This window comes from Salarias fasciatus, chromosome 20, assembly GCF_902148845.1.
Source record: "Salarias fasciatus chromosome 20, fSalaFa1.1, whole genome shotgun sequence".
Taxonomy (NCBI): Eukaryota; Metazoa; Chordata; class Actinopteri; order Blenniiformes; family Blenniidae; genus Salarias; species Salarias fasciatus.
In genome coordinates, this window is record NC_043764.1 from 10,279,569 (window position 1) to 10,295,688 (window position 16,120).

Sequence of the window (16,120 nt, forward strand, 5' to 3'; positions counted from 1 at the left end):
ACTGATTATAATGTAAGGTGAGCAGAGGCCATCCAAAACATACCAAGATATGCATGTCAGCGCAGGTCTGCTTAACCACTCCAACGGATCAGGCCTGATATGAATCCAAATGAAAAACACTTATTGTCCATTATACGAAATTAGAATTTGTGTTGGCGTAGCTGGAGGAAGCCAATCTGGTTTGGCCAGAATTTAGCAGCTATTATTATAGAGCAGCACTAATATATACCGCAGCAGCCAGCATTACTTTACATGCATGTGCATGAGTGATAGGCTGATAATGAGTGAACGAGCTTTTTCATTTTGCTATTAAGTCTGAAATCATGCCTTTTTCTATCCAGGAAGGTGGGTTTATTTTTCCTCCAGACTCAAGTGTGTTGTGTTTTCGTAACTTTAAGCTGACACATAAGTCAGTGTTCTTTGGAGGAAATATGCTGATGTCTGTCGATGATGTCGAAATGCCTGAATTCTTAGTCTCAATCAGCGAGCCCTGATTGACTTGGTTGTTTTTGTAACGTGGGGAATCAGCAGTGGCTGAACACATGACACACCTGCATTTATCAGGAAACACACACACACACACACACACACACGTATATAAAAGAGAGCTTTCCGAGCAAATTGCCAAAGAGCTGAAATCTGAGTGACTGAACATTTGCAGTCAATCAGGATAATTGAGATGTTTAATCTTTAATTCAGAAAACTATCCGCCTTAGTAGCTTTTTGTGTGGGCAGATACAAACAAAGCTGGTCAACAAATTTATCCACCCACATATTTGCTTATAAGCTGAAACCTCAACAGATGAACCAAATGAAAAAGGGAAAAAAAAAACATCAATATCATCAAACTGTTTGAGAGCTCCATATGTGCAGCTCATGTGTGTTTTCTAAAAGAAAAAAAAAACTCCGTACAACATTAAAAGCCATGAAAACATCTTGTTTGAATGGGCAGATTGTGTCCAAGCATACAGTGAGCGGCCCCTTTAAAGCTGTTTCTGATTAGCGGTTTTTCTCTTTTTAAAAGCCCAGAGATGTTATGTGTAATGCAATCTTCTGGCTGTGTCAGGCTGCTACCTCAGTGTGTACGCTGCAGAAGACCCCAGACATGCAAACAAAGGAGCCTCTGTTCTGGTTACATGCACCTTTTTCACAGGCACTCCTAATGTAAAGAGGCTCGGGCGGGTGTCCTGCCGCAGCGCCGAAGCCTGCATCAAGGCAAACGGGCCGCTTCCTTCACAATATGCTTGACCGACACTGTATTTCTAAGCAATACCCTCGCAAGCCAAAGTATAAAAAGTCACACTGTAGAGCTTTCTGCACAGCATGAATTGAAGAGAAATGGAGGAGAAATGTCTCACAAAGACAGCTGAGAAATGCCTCGCACTTCAGAATCTAATACATATACACACACGCTCACTAGACATGTGTTCAACATATTCATTAGAACATAATCACCCTTCCAAATTGGTGCATAAACTCATTCCATATTTTAATCTATAATTTGTCTGATTTAACTTCAAAAGCAAACCGCATGTAACAAACTACTGCACGGCTAATGCATACAATTAAGGAGCAATTAGGTAATGATTGACTAACATGCACGGAAAGCGGTCATACTTATGAATTTTGCATGAGGCATAGAGAAAATACAGACGTTCCTTGGATGTGGCGGCTTTGAAGATATTTATAGAATAACCTCTGCAGACCCTCCAGTGAGATAATCATGTCAGATATGTCCCCAAGTCCACAGAAATTATTTCACCACAGCAGAAAGTTGACTACACAATGATATACACAAAGACCGCCAACGTTTAATGATGAGGAGGATCCAAAACTAACAGGATGAATAGGAAACACATGAGTTGAAGTTGTTTGTGTAGTGTAACAATCAATCAGGTGGCCAAAAATACTTGGGGATGAAATGAGAAAGCACTTCAATCATTACTATGAGTTATAAACTCAAATATTCCTAAATATCTGGATTTAGGGCTAACCACATGCACCGCGGATGAAAGCTCTTGCTTCTGCAGTATTACCAACTGAACAGCTTTGGTATAGATTCCAGTTTTAGATACTTTTATGGTCTCTTTGGGTGCTCCTAAGCCTGCAAATATTAAGCTGTTAAAGTAAAAAAAGCTGAACATTTGAGAATATGCTTTTGGGAAATGGAAGGTGAAAATTGTTTTGGCCTTGCAACTGTGTGACTAAACACAGCTGCACATCCTCCCTCATTCAAATCTCAAATTAAATGTGCTCTGGTGAAGGATCAAAAGCCAAACAGTGTGTTCAGACGGCTATTCAGACCTGATGTGTAAGCTCTGACCGGGCACCAACTGTGACTGACGTGTTTTGAAAAGCCCAAATTGCCCCGGCCAATAATAGAAAAGATATTTGTTGACACAACACGGCAAACCTGTAGTGTGTTGCTGGTGATTGACACATGACCGCTGCAGCAGCAGAACCACAAAGCTGGACATTTATCCCAATTAGCGCACGGCGGTGTACGCTCGCCATGTGACATAATCAGAGTAGACCAGGAAATGTGGGGGAACAATGATCGGCCTCAGCCTGTGATGTGTGGTTTAAGTAGACAATAAGCTGCTAAAGCTCTCACTCGACCTCTCATTATGCTCGCCCGATCCCAACATCAAAGAGAAGACAACCTTATGGCTGCAGGATGATGTGTGTGTATATGCATGTGTATGTTTGTGAGGGTTTACGAGCGCGCGTGCGTGCGCGTGCGCGGCTTTATGAGTATATATGAGAGCGTGGTTAACTGTGCATACATGTGTTCCCGTTCATCAGTCTTTGCAAAGCCCCAATTTAAGTTTTACACCATGGGAGTAAGCACATTTTTGGGACATGAGGACGTTTCAGCTGGCCGACGGTTCTTCAAAGAGCTTTTAAAGGGGTTGAGACTCGCTTTGAGGCTTGGTGGATATATTTATATCCATTTTAAAGGGGCACTAACATATTGTTATTTTGAAGTGGAAAAAAAGGTGGCAGGGAGTAACACTGCTGAGAAGTTGGAATCAGTGAAATAGTTGTTTATCGCTGCCGTTGCACAGGAGTGTTTAAAGGAACATATTCCTCAGTAATTAAACATGAATCCAATTCTTTCCGCAGGTCCAGCAGTCACAATGATTACAACGAGGGTTAGTGCTTAGATATGCATGAAGTCAATTTGTGTCCTCACAAGTATGCAAAAGTGAAAATATGGGCCCACACACAGCTTGCATGTGAGTGAAACTGCACGTCTACTTGCACATGTGCTCATGACTTATGAATAACTTTGTGTCAGAGAATGTGTCACTTCCTATTACTGTAAAACTGTGTGTGAATCTGTGTGTGTGTGTGTGTGTGTGTGTGTGTGTGTGTGTGTGTGTGTGTGTGTGTGTGTGTGTGTGTGTGTGTGTGTGTGTGTGTGTGTGTCCCCTGGCGTCCTTGGCCTTCTGGTTTCGGCCAGTCACTCTGCGACTTATTTGGCAGGGCGCTAATTGACACGGAGCCTCCACCTCGTCGTGTTTTGTCAGAACATGAAGGCCCCGCTGCTGGATCAACAAATCCTGGAGCTCCAAATTCTGCCATATGTCCAGCCATGTGTTTCTATCCACCAGCTGGGAGCACTCAGCACTGTGCCTGTCTTACTCGCCGACTGTGTGACGGCGGCCGCGCCGCACCGGAGCGGGACCGGAGCGGGGAACGGCCCTGGTTTGGCAGGTGGCAGGCTGACATGTCAACTAGTGCAGCCGGGGCCGCAGACGCAATCCCCCTGATGCTGAGGACACACGTCAATGCGCTTTGGGTTAAATCATCAAAGGATGTGTTTTTTTAAAGGATTAATAGAGACTTGAGCTCAGTTGAATACTTTCCTCATTCTTAAATAGGGCCAAACGTCTGGCTGACTTTATTATCTGGAATTTCTCAGCATAGGACAAACTTTTACGCACTCATAAACAGCTAACATTAGATACTTTACAGAGAACTGTAAAAACGTACATTTTAGTACACAGCCCATGTGATGCAAGCCTAATTCACGTCATACTCGAGGAATTTAATAATGGCAGTGTTGAGGGATGACTCGTAACTGTGACTAACCCGAAAATTTATCAATTTTCCAGCCTTGCCTGGCACCGTCTCCAATTACAGGAAAAAGTTTGCTCACAGAGCGGCGCGCACACACTCCTTCCCCCCGTGTGCCAAAATGTATATTTCCATAAACTCTTGTTGCTGAATGCTGACATCAGCTTCCTCAAACATTTATTTGTTTTAAGTCGGTGGGGGTTTATAGGAAAAGACGTGGGCTGTCTTACCTGGTTTGGCGACCGAAACTCTTGGTTATTGTCATTCATGTACATGTTGTCACCATCAAACTGCGGAAAGAAACAGACAGCAGAAATAAACATGTATGCAAGAGGGGTTTTGAAAAAAAAAAAAGAAAAAGTGGGGGAAATAAGGGGGGGAGGCCTGGGAAAAAAGGAAAAGCTCTTTACGGGTGGCCTGAAGTGTGAGACTAATGACTTTGTCACTTTGGTTAAACCTCGTGGTGGCATGGCAGCGTGGGTAATTACCGTTCGTCAGCGGGCCGGTAATTAGGCTACATGAGCACAGTGACGAGAGATGGGCTTTTCCCTGTGGGCTCCGCTGTGTGTGAGGAACAGAATGAGTGTGAATGAGGCTGCCAGTGCTTACAGTGGAGAAGTGTGTGTATGCTTGTCTTTGAGGCGTGCGTACGTGCGTGCACGTGCGCGCGTGTGCGTGTGCGTGTGTGTGTGTGTGTGTGTGTGTGTGTGTGCGTACGCCACACAGTGAGGTCATGCTGTGTCTTCAGGATTGAGCTAATCGGGCAAGAAAAGATCACTTGCTGCAGGTGCCAAAACACTGTTTGAGATGAGTGTTGGACTCACAGAACAACAGGTGACCTTTCACCCCGACCGACGCAGAGGATCAACACTGGGTCGCCAGTTGAGCGCTGCATGCAGCATGCCAGCTCTGATGTCTGGCATTTTACCGACTGAACTCTGCTAAGAAGTCCCCAGTGAGACTTACTTATAGACTACAAATGAAGGAAAGAAAAGAAAAAAAAAAAAAAAACAATACGGTTGCTGTTTTTAGCAAAGGAGAAAATGAGATTCTGCCCCACAAATGAGCTCAGTGGCTGAACCTGTGCAGTGTCAAGGTGACGGAGAAACTGCTCCAGCGTTTGGAAGAGTCGCCGCATTGTGAAACGAAACGCCCTTGGCTTTCCGAAGCCATCGCGGTTTATCATACCACACTCGCAGCAAATGGAACAAACCTTGACTAAACTGGATAATAATGCTTGGCGAGCACCGGCGGACACGCCAAACACCAAATGTGTCAAATAAAGCCCCCCTTTATGTTGGTTTACCGTGGTCATTCTGCTTGATATCAATGCAGCTGAAGACTTGGGAACTGACAGCAAAAAACAAAGCTGATCAATCTAGATGGCTCTTCAGGTCAGATTCCTCAGAAGTGAGGATACGAGGTGTCCTTTTTCATTTAGGGCGCTCCGCTTTCTGCACTTCCAGCCCGATGGTAGAAGCAACTGAAGGGTGTAAAGACAAACACGCCGGATCGGAGTGAACAAACACAAATGGATCATCAGATTCCACCTGCTCAAAACAATGAGCGAATAGGTAGACTAATGGACGGAAATGGGCAGAATTCCTGGGGGGAGGGATCTAATATCTGCACTGGTGGACAAGGAAAGGAGGAAGGAGCTAAATGATTATGTGAGTGGTGAGAAAGAGAAATTACTGTACATTATTGCGGGAGAAAGGCTGAGGGAATGAGCGCCTGCCTTGGGGCAATGGTTGGTTAACGATGCACATCGTGGAAACCCTACTGAGGATTCACTTGGTTATTCTAATGATTACATTATATCCAAGCGCATACGCAAACACAAAAGACAAGAGCTGCGTGCGTACTTGCATTCAGAGCCTCGACCGCACGTCGTGCGTCGCTGCTCGAAAGCCTCACACCGGCGGCGGGGACGGCGTGTTTATTCCAAGGGAAGCCGACTGCTGACTAATTATTCACCGTAACACGCTGAAGATAAAGATGCTAATTTGCCTAATGGAGCGTGGCGGTGTCTGTCACCTGACTGAGCCGCACAGCGACGCGAATGTGGCTCAGCCAGAGAGGCCAGAGCGATGTTGACCTTGGTGACATATCTGCAGTAAACTCTTTACTCCTCACATGAAAGCCTCTTGTCCTCGCCTAACTGAGCAATTTCATTCCATTGAAATCCACTTTGATATCGCAGCTGACGCGAAGTCATTTTGAGGGCTTCTTTAGGATAAGATTCTCAAGGGTGAAAATGGAGAGCAGCCACTGAACAAATGGCCATTTTTAACCGCAAAAAAACGCCATCGGAGCTAATTGTGCTCGCCGAAAGATTCCGGCAAGGAAGCTCGTTGCTCTTTCTTTCCTCCTGTTTGGAGTCAGAGATGGAGTGAGGCGACGCTCATTTTCAACAATTACACCTGGAGTTTAATTCTCACCATCATAATACCCAAAAAAAAAACCTAGAAAGGTCAGCCATTTTGTGCTTCAACATGGCTGCCCATATATTGCAACGTAAAGCTCTTTTCTCGTGCACTTCTCTCTCGACAGCCCTCCTTTGCACTTCCTTGCTCTCCCACTTAAAATGCCAATTTATCCTCGGCTCAATGCTATCAGCTCTGCCATTACTCCACACATGCTGCAGAAATCATCTTCTCATTCTCTTTTGTTCTCTTCCTTCTCATTTTCTCCCCCTCGCCCTAAATCTCTCCATCTTTCTCTCTCGCTCCTCTGTTTGTTTTCCCATCATCCCCACCTCTCTCTCTCTCTCTCCTTGTTACAATCCCTCTACCTCTACCTCTGCATTTCCCCCCTTTCTTCCTCTCTTTTTCTGTCTTCCTTCGGCAGGCCTTGGCATTGCTTTCTCATCGGCAGTCTAATTGGGCATTCTGCCTGAGACAAGGGCCTCATTAAGCAGTAATTACACACATGTTGTTTTCGGCAAACATCTCTATTTGGATTGCTTTGCATGGTAATTGTTCAGCAGGGACCACTGCTCGCGATGTTTCCCTCCGTGACACACGTGGTGCTGGTAGGGAGGAACGAAAACACGGAGAAGAAGCAAAGAGAGGGAGGGAGGGGAAGAGAGAGAGAGAGAGAGAGAGAGAGGGGGGGGAGGCGAGATGTGAGAACAGAGGAAAATAATAATAGGTTGTGGAAGGGAGACAAATTGAGAAATAAAGAATGCATACATGAGAAAGAAGGAGGATGAGAGTAATACAGAGGCAGGAAAAAAAAAGGAAGAAGAAAAGACCGACCGAGCGGATGAAGGCAACGCTGAGGCAGTGAATAGAGAAAGACAATGAATAAATGACAAAAAGGAGGCAGCTCCAGCATGAAGGTAAATGAGGTGGAGAGGTAGAAAGAGTAACCCCCCCCCCCACAAAAAAAAAAAGAAAAGACAAGAAAAAAAGCACAGAGAATAAGTAAATGAGGAAGAGAAGTGAAAAACTATGGTGACACAGAGAGACAGACTGGCAGAGTGAAACCCAGAAGTAGGTCATGCCTAGCAATCACCGACAAAGCTGAGCATTTCAAAAATAATGAAGCCGCAAGGTGGAAGTAATGCTAACTAGCATATCCAGGGAAAACATGTAATATTTACACAGTGCTAATGGTGCAATACAATGCCTGGGATCTTTTCATCTTGAAGTGCGCCAGCGACGGCAGGATCGGAGGTGAAATTACAGACTCCGCTGAAGATTGTTTCTGATTGATGGACAATTTATATAAGCTCCCTCGCTAAGCCTTCCAGGCAACATCTGTTGGTGGAGAGGATGGCCTGAAGACCGGCTCCTTCTGCGCCTGTGCAGTGCCATAACTGTCCAGTCATTAGAGAGAAAAATGACCTTGCAATATTGAAAAAGCAGTTTTGGAAAGTGAGGAACCCATTTAAAGAAATTGCAATCGCTGTAGCTATAAATCGTGTAACTGGAGCTTTATTTCATTTTATTTATTTGTTTTTGTTTTTTTTTTTGAAAAAGAAAAGCAGCCTATTTTACTGTTTCACTGATTCTTAAGGGTTTTTTTTTTTATGTTCATAGTATGATGAACTATAGGTTTATCCAATCTCCACTGAAGGACCTGATTGAAATACTGTACATGAAAAAATAAAAGGGCAAAACATCCACTATGAGACTGAAAAGCAACCACAACAAACTTTTTGAACTTTTCAATTAATAAAAGGGAATCTATAAGCAGAATATGTAATACTTGTGACTTTAAAAGCCTTCGCTAGTACACCAAGTCTCTAAAAATAATTCTCTCACCGAGCGGAATTAATAAGCCCAGAACAGTACACAGCCATTCTGTGAAGAAAGGGGTGTGGTGGTGGTGGTGGTGGTGGTGAGGGCTCATGCAATATGTATGCCTGTTTGAGCACCCTTCTTCCTCATCCTCCCCCTCTTCTCTTTATTTCACTTTTTACATCTCTCTCTCTCTCTCTCTCTCTCTCCCTCCGTCTGTCTGTCTGTCTCTCTCTCTCTCGTCCTCTGTTCAATTAAGCTGTAGGAGCGACCTAACAAACCTCAGCCCTGAAACAATATGCCACCGAATTTTGATGTTGCCCAACTTGTCACCGCGGCTTCAAAGCCACATGGAGTGACGCGCACAGATAGACAGACAGACACACATCCGCACGCACGCACGCACACACACACACACACACACACACACACACACACACACACACCTGCAAAACAAGAGGAATACTGCGAGACATGAGTGTGAGAAGCAGAAAGAAAGAAAGAAAGAAAGACAGAAAGAAGGAGTGTGGTAGCGGGTAGATTTTAGTTGCGTGGGGGTGGAGGAGGGCAGACTATAGTAACCATTCTGGTGTTGCACCACGCCCCAAGCAAACAATGAACATGGGCAAACAATGAACATGGCACACACACACACACACACACACACACACACACACACACACACACACACACACACACACACACACACACACACACACACACACAAAGCCCATAAAAAGCACAGCCTGTGGCCATGGCGACACATGCTCTGTTGTCGTTAGATAAGGGAAACAGGGCCTCTTCCTGGGTGTGAGAGTTTGATCCTGCACACACACACACACACACACACACACACACACACAGACACACAGACACACAGACACACAGACACACTACAACATGTGCACACTCAGCTGTAGCAGCAGCACCGGGGTCACATCCACCAGTATCAAGCGCTTGGCGTATCCCCACCTTCATCATCTGCTCGGTTCATTTTCCTATGCAAAATCTCCGGCTACGTTTAGTCGGACACGCGGCGCTCTGGTCAGCGGACCACATGGACTGCCTGCTCAGATAATGACTCCCTCAGCTCTCAGGTGTTGATGGTGCTGTGTGAAGAGGTGCCGTCCTGGTGAGCCGTCTGGGTGTAAGGGTGGAGAAGATGAATGGGTGTAGCATTACTCAAGCCGCTTCACCTCTCCAGGTGATTTCTTTAACTAAATATTTGCTTATCTTGTCAGTGATGGAGCAATCCTTCAGCGGTCAATAGTGGAGTGACACATGAATGGACATCCTCCCTTCAAAAACTATTTTAGGCTTTTTGTGCAGCCGAGGGAAAAGGTGGTGAAGGTGCCATGGTAGGTACCATGCTCTGTTTCCACTTTTTAGAATAATAATGTAAATGGAGCGATATCTCACACCGTTTCAACAACAAATAAATAGTGGTGGACGGCTTTAAAAATGTGATGAGATTTCCTGCGTTGGACACAACTATCATCCAAATGACATAAAGCATTCAGATATATGATAGCAAACAGAAAGAGCAACTTTTGCCTATTCAACTCAAGATATTGTCTAAAACCGACGTTTTAAGCGAATCACTTCATAGTTGTGTTGCAATAGCTAAATATTTTTAAAAAGTAAATATAAAACTGTCAGTCTAACCATAAAAGGCGACTAATAATATACAACGATCCAGTGTCTACAGTGTGTGAAAGTGCTTGCCCAAACCACACAGCTATTGTGCAACTCGACTGTTCCCCTCACTTCACACTCAATTATTTTTGGTCTTTCAGGTTATTGTTTTGTTTTTTTTTTGGCAACAGTTTTACCATTTTACTATTTAGGTTTTCTCATTTTGTCCTCATTGGCTTTGTCTTCTGCGACTGTACGCAGCTCTCTTCAGAGAAAAGCCTTTGAAAGCTGACTGTGCTGGAGCATTTAGCAGAGAAAAAAGAGCCTGTTATATCCCTCAAGAATAGTTAGGGAACAACACGGGGAAGAAGCGTGAATATTAAATTCCAAATTGTAAAACTTGACTCCAAATGAATGTTGTAATGTGACTAGCGGATGGGTGAACAGGGAATCGTTTGATAAATGATCCAAATGATCTTAAAAGAAGAAATTATGGATGCGTTTTTGGGTTGTTTTTGCTCAATCAAGGTGCGACTAAAATTCAGTAATTGCAGACTTTTGATTTAAATCCAAATTGTTTTGTAAAACATTATACGTGCGCGGCTTTGGTGCAAAGCCTCTAAACCTGTTGCCCCGTTCTGAGGGAAGGCTGACGACACGTTTCTCCAAAACGGTGTGAAGGCACGCTGGAAGGCGTATCATCAGCCTCATCAGTCAGTCTACAGTAACTGGAGCAGAGTGCAAAAGAGGTCACAGGCGTGAAGTGGGCCACGTGCGAGCACATGTGCAGGTATAGCAGAAGAAGAAAAAAAAAAAGACAAGTCAGACCAAAGTGCCACCCACATGGCCTCCCTCATCCTGCTGCGGTGGCCTTCAACAGCCTGCCTGCTCACCACCGCTGGAAAACACCTCCTTTAGCATCCTGCACAATAGCATCGCGTGCAATTAGCCGCTAGCACCAGCAGGAGCTGGAGCGCTACACTTAATACCGCGAGCGCTACTAGCAAGAACGTAGTTATCCCTACAGTCTACCTGACACTTAAACTGTGTGAGGTGAGAACGTGTGTGTGCGTGTGTGTGTGCGTGCGCATTTGTGTGTCTTTGTGTGGAGTGTGTGTGCGTCCGTACAGTGCGCGCGCACACATCTTTACGTGAGTCTGTGAGGTTTCTCTGGCAGCAGCAGAGGATGCAGAGCACAAACCACTTTTAACTGACTGGGGTAAACAGTGATGAGAGAAGATAAAAGGGCAGAGTGAATGTCACATTACCCCAGCCCTTTGCCTCTGCTCACCACAGCATCAGATAACTGCAGCAGGGGGAAAAAAAAAAGAAAAAGAAAAAGAAAAAGAAAAAAGTCTGGTTTCCTCTCCTATATAATTGGTTATCTCATTGCGATCTACTGCTCTTTTTGCCTCTGCGCAGAGCGAAGTATGAAAGAGAAAATGGAGAGGAAGTTTGACTGTTCTGACAGTGACTAAAATAAATCATTACGAGCAAAGGAAATACATCAGTCTATTTCAATGGGTGTCAAAACGCCAAAGACTTAAACGCACGGCAGAGAAAACAACGCAGCTACTGCTGCTCGCGAACAGGTTGTGGCGTCTTTACTTTGAAACTGCATTTAAATATAATGCTAACCAATCTACACACACAGGTTAACACCTTTACAGTTCACTCAACAGCCACGTACGCGTCTCAATTTTATCTGACGATCCGCAAGTTCACGACTGTATCTCAAGCAGAAGATGTGAAATTTAGAGGAAGTAGCATTATAACATGTGATTCTGATAAGAAACAGCCTGAAGAAAAAAAAAAAATCATGCATTATAGAAGTTGCATTGTTAGTGTTGTCTGGAGAAAACAATACTGTATTAAAGTCACTTTAAAGTCACTTATGAGTCAATGAATTACAGAAAAAAAAAAGTTTGTAACTCTAAAGATGTCAAAGGTATTTTTAGAGTGAAAGTTATTTATTTCCTACGGATTCCCACACACTGCGACCCGACTGTAACAGCTACACAGGCGTGTTTCGCACCTTTGCATGCTTTCACACATATGTTGCTGCAATTAAGAAACTCCTGACATCATCTGCAAATTCCAGTAAAAAGGGCGGACGCTGAGTGGAAATGTAATAATATGTGTGGGAGAAAGTTTAAAAACAGTCGCTGTTTCTCTCCCTGTATGTGCGTGCATGCCTGCGTGCGTTTGTTTTATTTGTAGGGACTGTTTTCAGTTTAAGTAAATGTCTGCCACTGAAAAGCAAATTGTAAATGTTTTCTGGGGCATTTCGGAGCCCCGGTTATCACAAACAGAAGGGTTTTCATGAATTGGGGACTTTGCTCCTATATCTCACCACAGCAGTGGGCAGTCTTTTCCTAGATGGATAGATGCCTGAAGGGGGGGCAGTGTGGAGTCTAACCCCTCGTTCACCCACACTGTACCGCGCCTGTGGTTAGCGAGAGACAGCAGAGAGAGAGAGAGAGAGAGAGAGAGAGAAGAGACAGAAAAAAGACAAAAGTAGGGGAGGAAACGAGACGGCGGGGCTTTAGTTTGCGAGGTACAAGCAGGGCATTTGTAAAGGGAACATGTCAAGGGTCCCCACCAAACACACACACACACACATATACACACACATTCCCCCCCGCCTGAACCTTTCCCTCCTCCTTCTATTCTCCGGCGGGCTCAGCTCTTCCCCTCATGCCCGGCGCACGCGTGCAGGGGGAGGAGTAATGACATGAGACTTACACAGTGACTCTGTGCGGCGCCGCGCGATGGAAAGAATGGAGGTTAATGAGCTGACATCCCCTCCACCCCGAACACGCCTCCTCCCCGCACCCACCCACCCACCCTGCCTGCCTGCTCTCTTACACACGCTGACAAGCAAATACACAAAACCCAGACCAGAAAGTGCATGTGTGTGTGTGTGTGTGTGTGTGTGTGTGTGTGTGTGTGAACGCGGGCAGCGAGCCAAAGTCCTGCAGACCAGAGGAACATCACGAGGCAGGAATGGCGTTTACACTGACCCCATGTGAAGAACGTGAAGCGCTCGCTAACGTAATTTACATCAGACGCATGACCTGCAAACACGGGCTAATGTATCGGCCGGCGCATGACATCTTAGCTCCACAAAACAAGTCCGGCAGCGACCCGGCGGAGGGATCGCAACTGCAGAAGCTAAAGGCTGGAGAAACGTGCACAGATGGAGTTTAGCCTGAGGACGGTGCCACGTTCTCACCAAAACAATAGATAAAATTAAAACGATTTGACAAAAATCTTCAGTTATCTGCTGGGGTTGTCCGATCTCCGAGACGCTGCATCGCAACAAAGCTTGAGAACAGATCAAGACTGCAAGAAATTCAGTGACACTTGTGCATAAATCCTTCGGCGGCACTTCAGGGCAGAACGCCAAACATGAATCTATTATTAATTGTATTTAATTGTCTGAAGGCAAGTCGATCTCGGAGTGTGATGGTGGCCTCCTCTGGGGGTATCATGGAGGAGAATCCTGTGGCTGAGGGTGTTGCCTTTCTAGTTTTATCACATTTTCTTGCACAAATGTAAAAAAAAAAAAAAAAAAGAACAAAAATAATGAAAATATCTTTGTACCATGAATTACACGTGATGGAGATGAAGAAGAAAAATGAGCTATATTGCTTTTCACTTCCCCTGGATTCCAACAACACTTTACAATATTATCCTACGAAAAAAAACCTAAAACTACCACTTGGCGTGAGACCAAGCATGTGCAGCGAGAGAGCTGATGGGGCTTCAACCTTGGAGAGGTCGACTAATCCACACTTTGAAAACCTCCGGTCTGGACCAAGCTTGCCAGAGACTGGCAGCTACCACCGCCATCAATACAAATATATTGTGAGCATGTGTCACGGAAGCAGCCCCCACTCAGTCGATATGATCTAACATTCACTCCTTGTACACCTCGTTGATTCACTGAAGACAAACAGATCTTGCGCCCAGACCACAAACCACAGGCTAAATACATCTATTCAATTACGGCTCACAGAGAGACGTTAATAAGCGATTAGACCTCCAGAAGTTTGTTTCTCGGTCGTCACAATGCCGCGTGTGGGCGGATGAAGTGTCGAACAAAAAAAAAAAAAAAAATCTGTGGCCATCAAGTTACATCACCTGAAACCCAGCTCTGTAAAGGTGGAGAAATTTTTAAAAAGATAAAGAGTGTAACTGAGGGCAAGCGAACACAGACGCAAATAAGTGACCCAGAGAGGTATAAAAAGCAGCGGGGTTCAATCGGGAGGATCAGAAAACCTTTTAGCAGATAAAAAAAAAAAAAAAAAATTAGCTGAATGTGAGCTGGTGTAAACAAATGATATTTGTGTGAGCCTATCGGGGGATGAATAACCAGACACAGGTGCTCTGAACACCGGCATCAGGTACATTTTGTTTGTTTGCCAACGACAGATCATAAGACTGCGAGAGTGTAATCTATGTGAGGCATCGGCTCTCGCTACTCCTATGGCTCCATACTGGCTTGATGCGCGTCTTGCTGACAGCTTGATTACATCTATTCATGAAAGACAGTGCGCTATCATTTAGGCTACAAGCTTTTAAAACTAGAGTAAAAAAACCAAAAAAAAACTAAATGTCAGTAGAATTGATCCTTCTGTATCTGATGTGCCTTAATTGCTTTGAACAAAATGGTAAAAACAAAAAAAAAGGGGGAAAAAAAGCAAGAGGGTAAAATAACAGCCTTCATGAAATAAAAGAGTCTTACCAAAAGCATAAATAGAATGATAATGGTGCAACGAAACACGTTCTCAGAGGCTGAAAACAATGGAAGACGGATGGTTAGTCATTAGCACCCATTGTGAATCTTTCGAGTGAGTAATTTGTGGGAAGCCTTGTACATTTTTAATAGTCTTAAACTGGAGAGCCCTAAGAACACAAACTCCATAAAATAATAACAGGCATTTCACCTTAGCACTATCCAAGCCTCTCAATTATTTACCACTAATGAATTGCCTCAAGCAATATTCTTCCTAAGTACAATATCAACCATCCCAGAGAGGCTGAATCAGCTCGCTGAAATACTTAAATACATTTACTCAATTATGCTCACTGTCCCTGATATGAAAGAGACAAGGATGTCATTTTTTTTCCCCCCTGCTTGTTGTTTCATCTTCTCTGATTCAGCCTTGATAGCTCATAAAAACTCGCTCGGCAACAATGATGATTAATTGATAAAACATTTAATAAAAACGGCAACAAGGTGCCTGACTTTCATGCTATTTCTGTATACATGGCGGGGCGGATCTCTGTATGGTGTTACGGTCGAGCCAGCCTCACATCTTCACAGACCACCAGCTTCTCCTCAGACATTTACACCAGTTGCAATTCCACCGCTTATTTTAGGAATTTTTTTTTTTTTTTTTTTTTTTTACATTTTTTACATGTGAATGCGTTTGAGCGAGCGCTTAGAAATGTGCATATTCTGCATACTCTGAGCAAACAAACAGCCCGGTTCACATATTCAACATTTCTATCAGCGCTCAATCAGAAAATATTCCGCGGCGTGATGCTTCCGCCGCGCACCGGAGCAGGGGAGGGCTGACGGGCTTCAGTCAATTCCACGCTATCCAGATGTAATCATTAGTCTTTGGCTGTAACTACACCAGGGAGAAATTAAAGTGAAAAGGATACCATTCCTAGACAGCTGGTAGTTTTAAATTCCTATCTGGGAATGGAAACAGGGAGGGAGGGAGAGAGTTTGAAAGAAAACATATACTATTTTCATTTCGACTGCTTTAGGGATTAAGGCTGGAGGCTCTCGAAAAAAAAAAAACTGCATTAAAATAATCCACCATTTGCATGTTTTATCTCACAAAGGAGGCTGGCATGGACACACACGCACGCACATACGCACACACACTTAGCCCTCGTTCTCCCTCGCACAAGCCCCTCCCCCATTCTGGATGAGCACGCACACACACACACTCAAACAATCATCATGCACATACACACTGTCATCATTAAACGCACGCACAACTGCTAGATGCTTGCACACGTGCTTACGCGCACGCGCACAAATGCACGCATGCGCGCGCACGCACGCACACATCAAGATCAACCTGCTGCCATCTGCTCCACGCGCTCTGTACAATCCTTGCAGAATACATTAT

The 16,120-nt window shown here is 44.5% G+C and overlaps 1 protein-coding gene across 1 annotated transcript in view; it reads right to left on the bottom strand.

The window, feature by feature from the left end:
- LOC115408814 (thymocyte selection-associated high mobility group box protein TOX-like) overlaps positions 1-16,120 on the bottom strand; it is a 65,791-nt gene that overhangs the window by 28,572 nt on the left and 21,099 nt on the right. Inside the window, 2 exon segments of the mRNA XM_030119744.1 lie at positions 4,314-4,373; positions 12,319-12,411. Coding sequence (XP_029975604.1) covers positions 4,314-4,373; positions 12,319-12,411 — 153 coding nt within the window.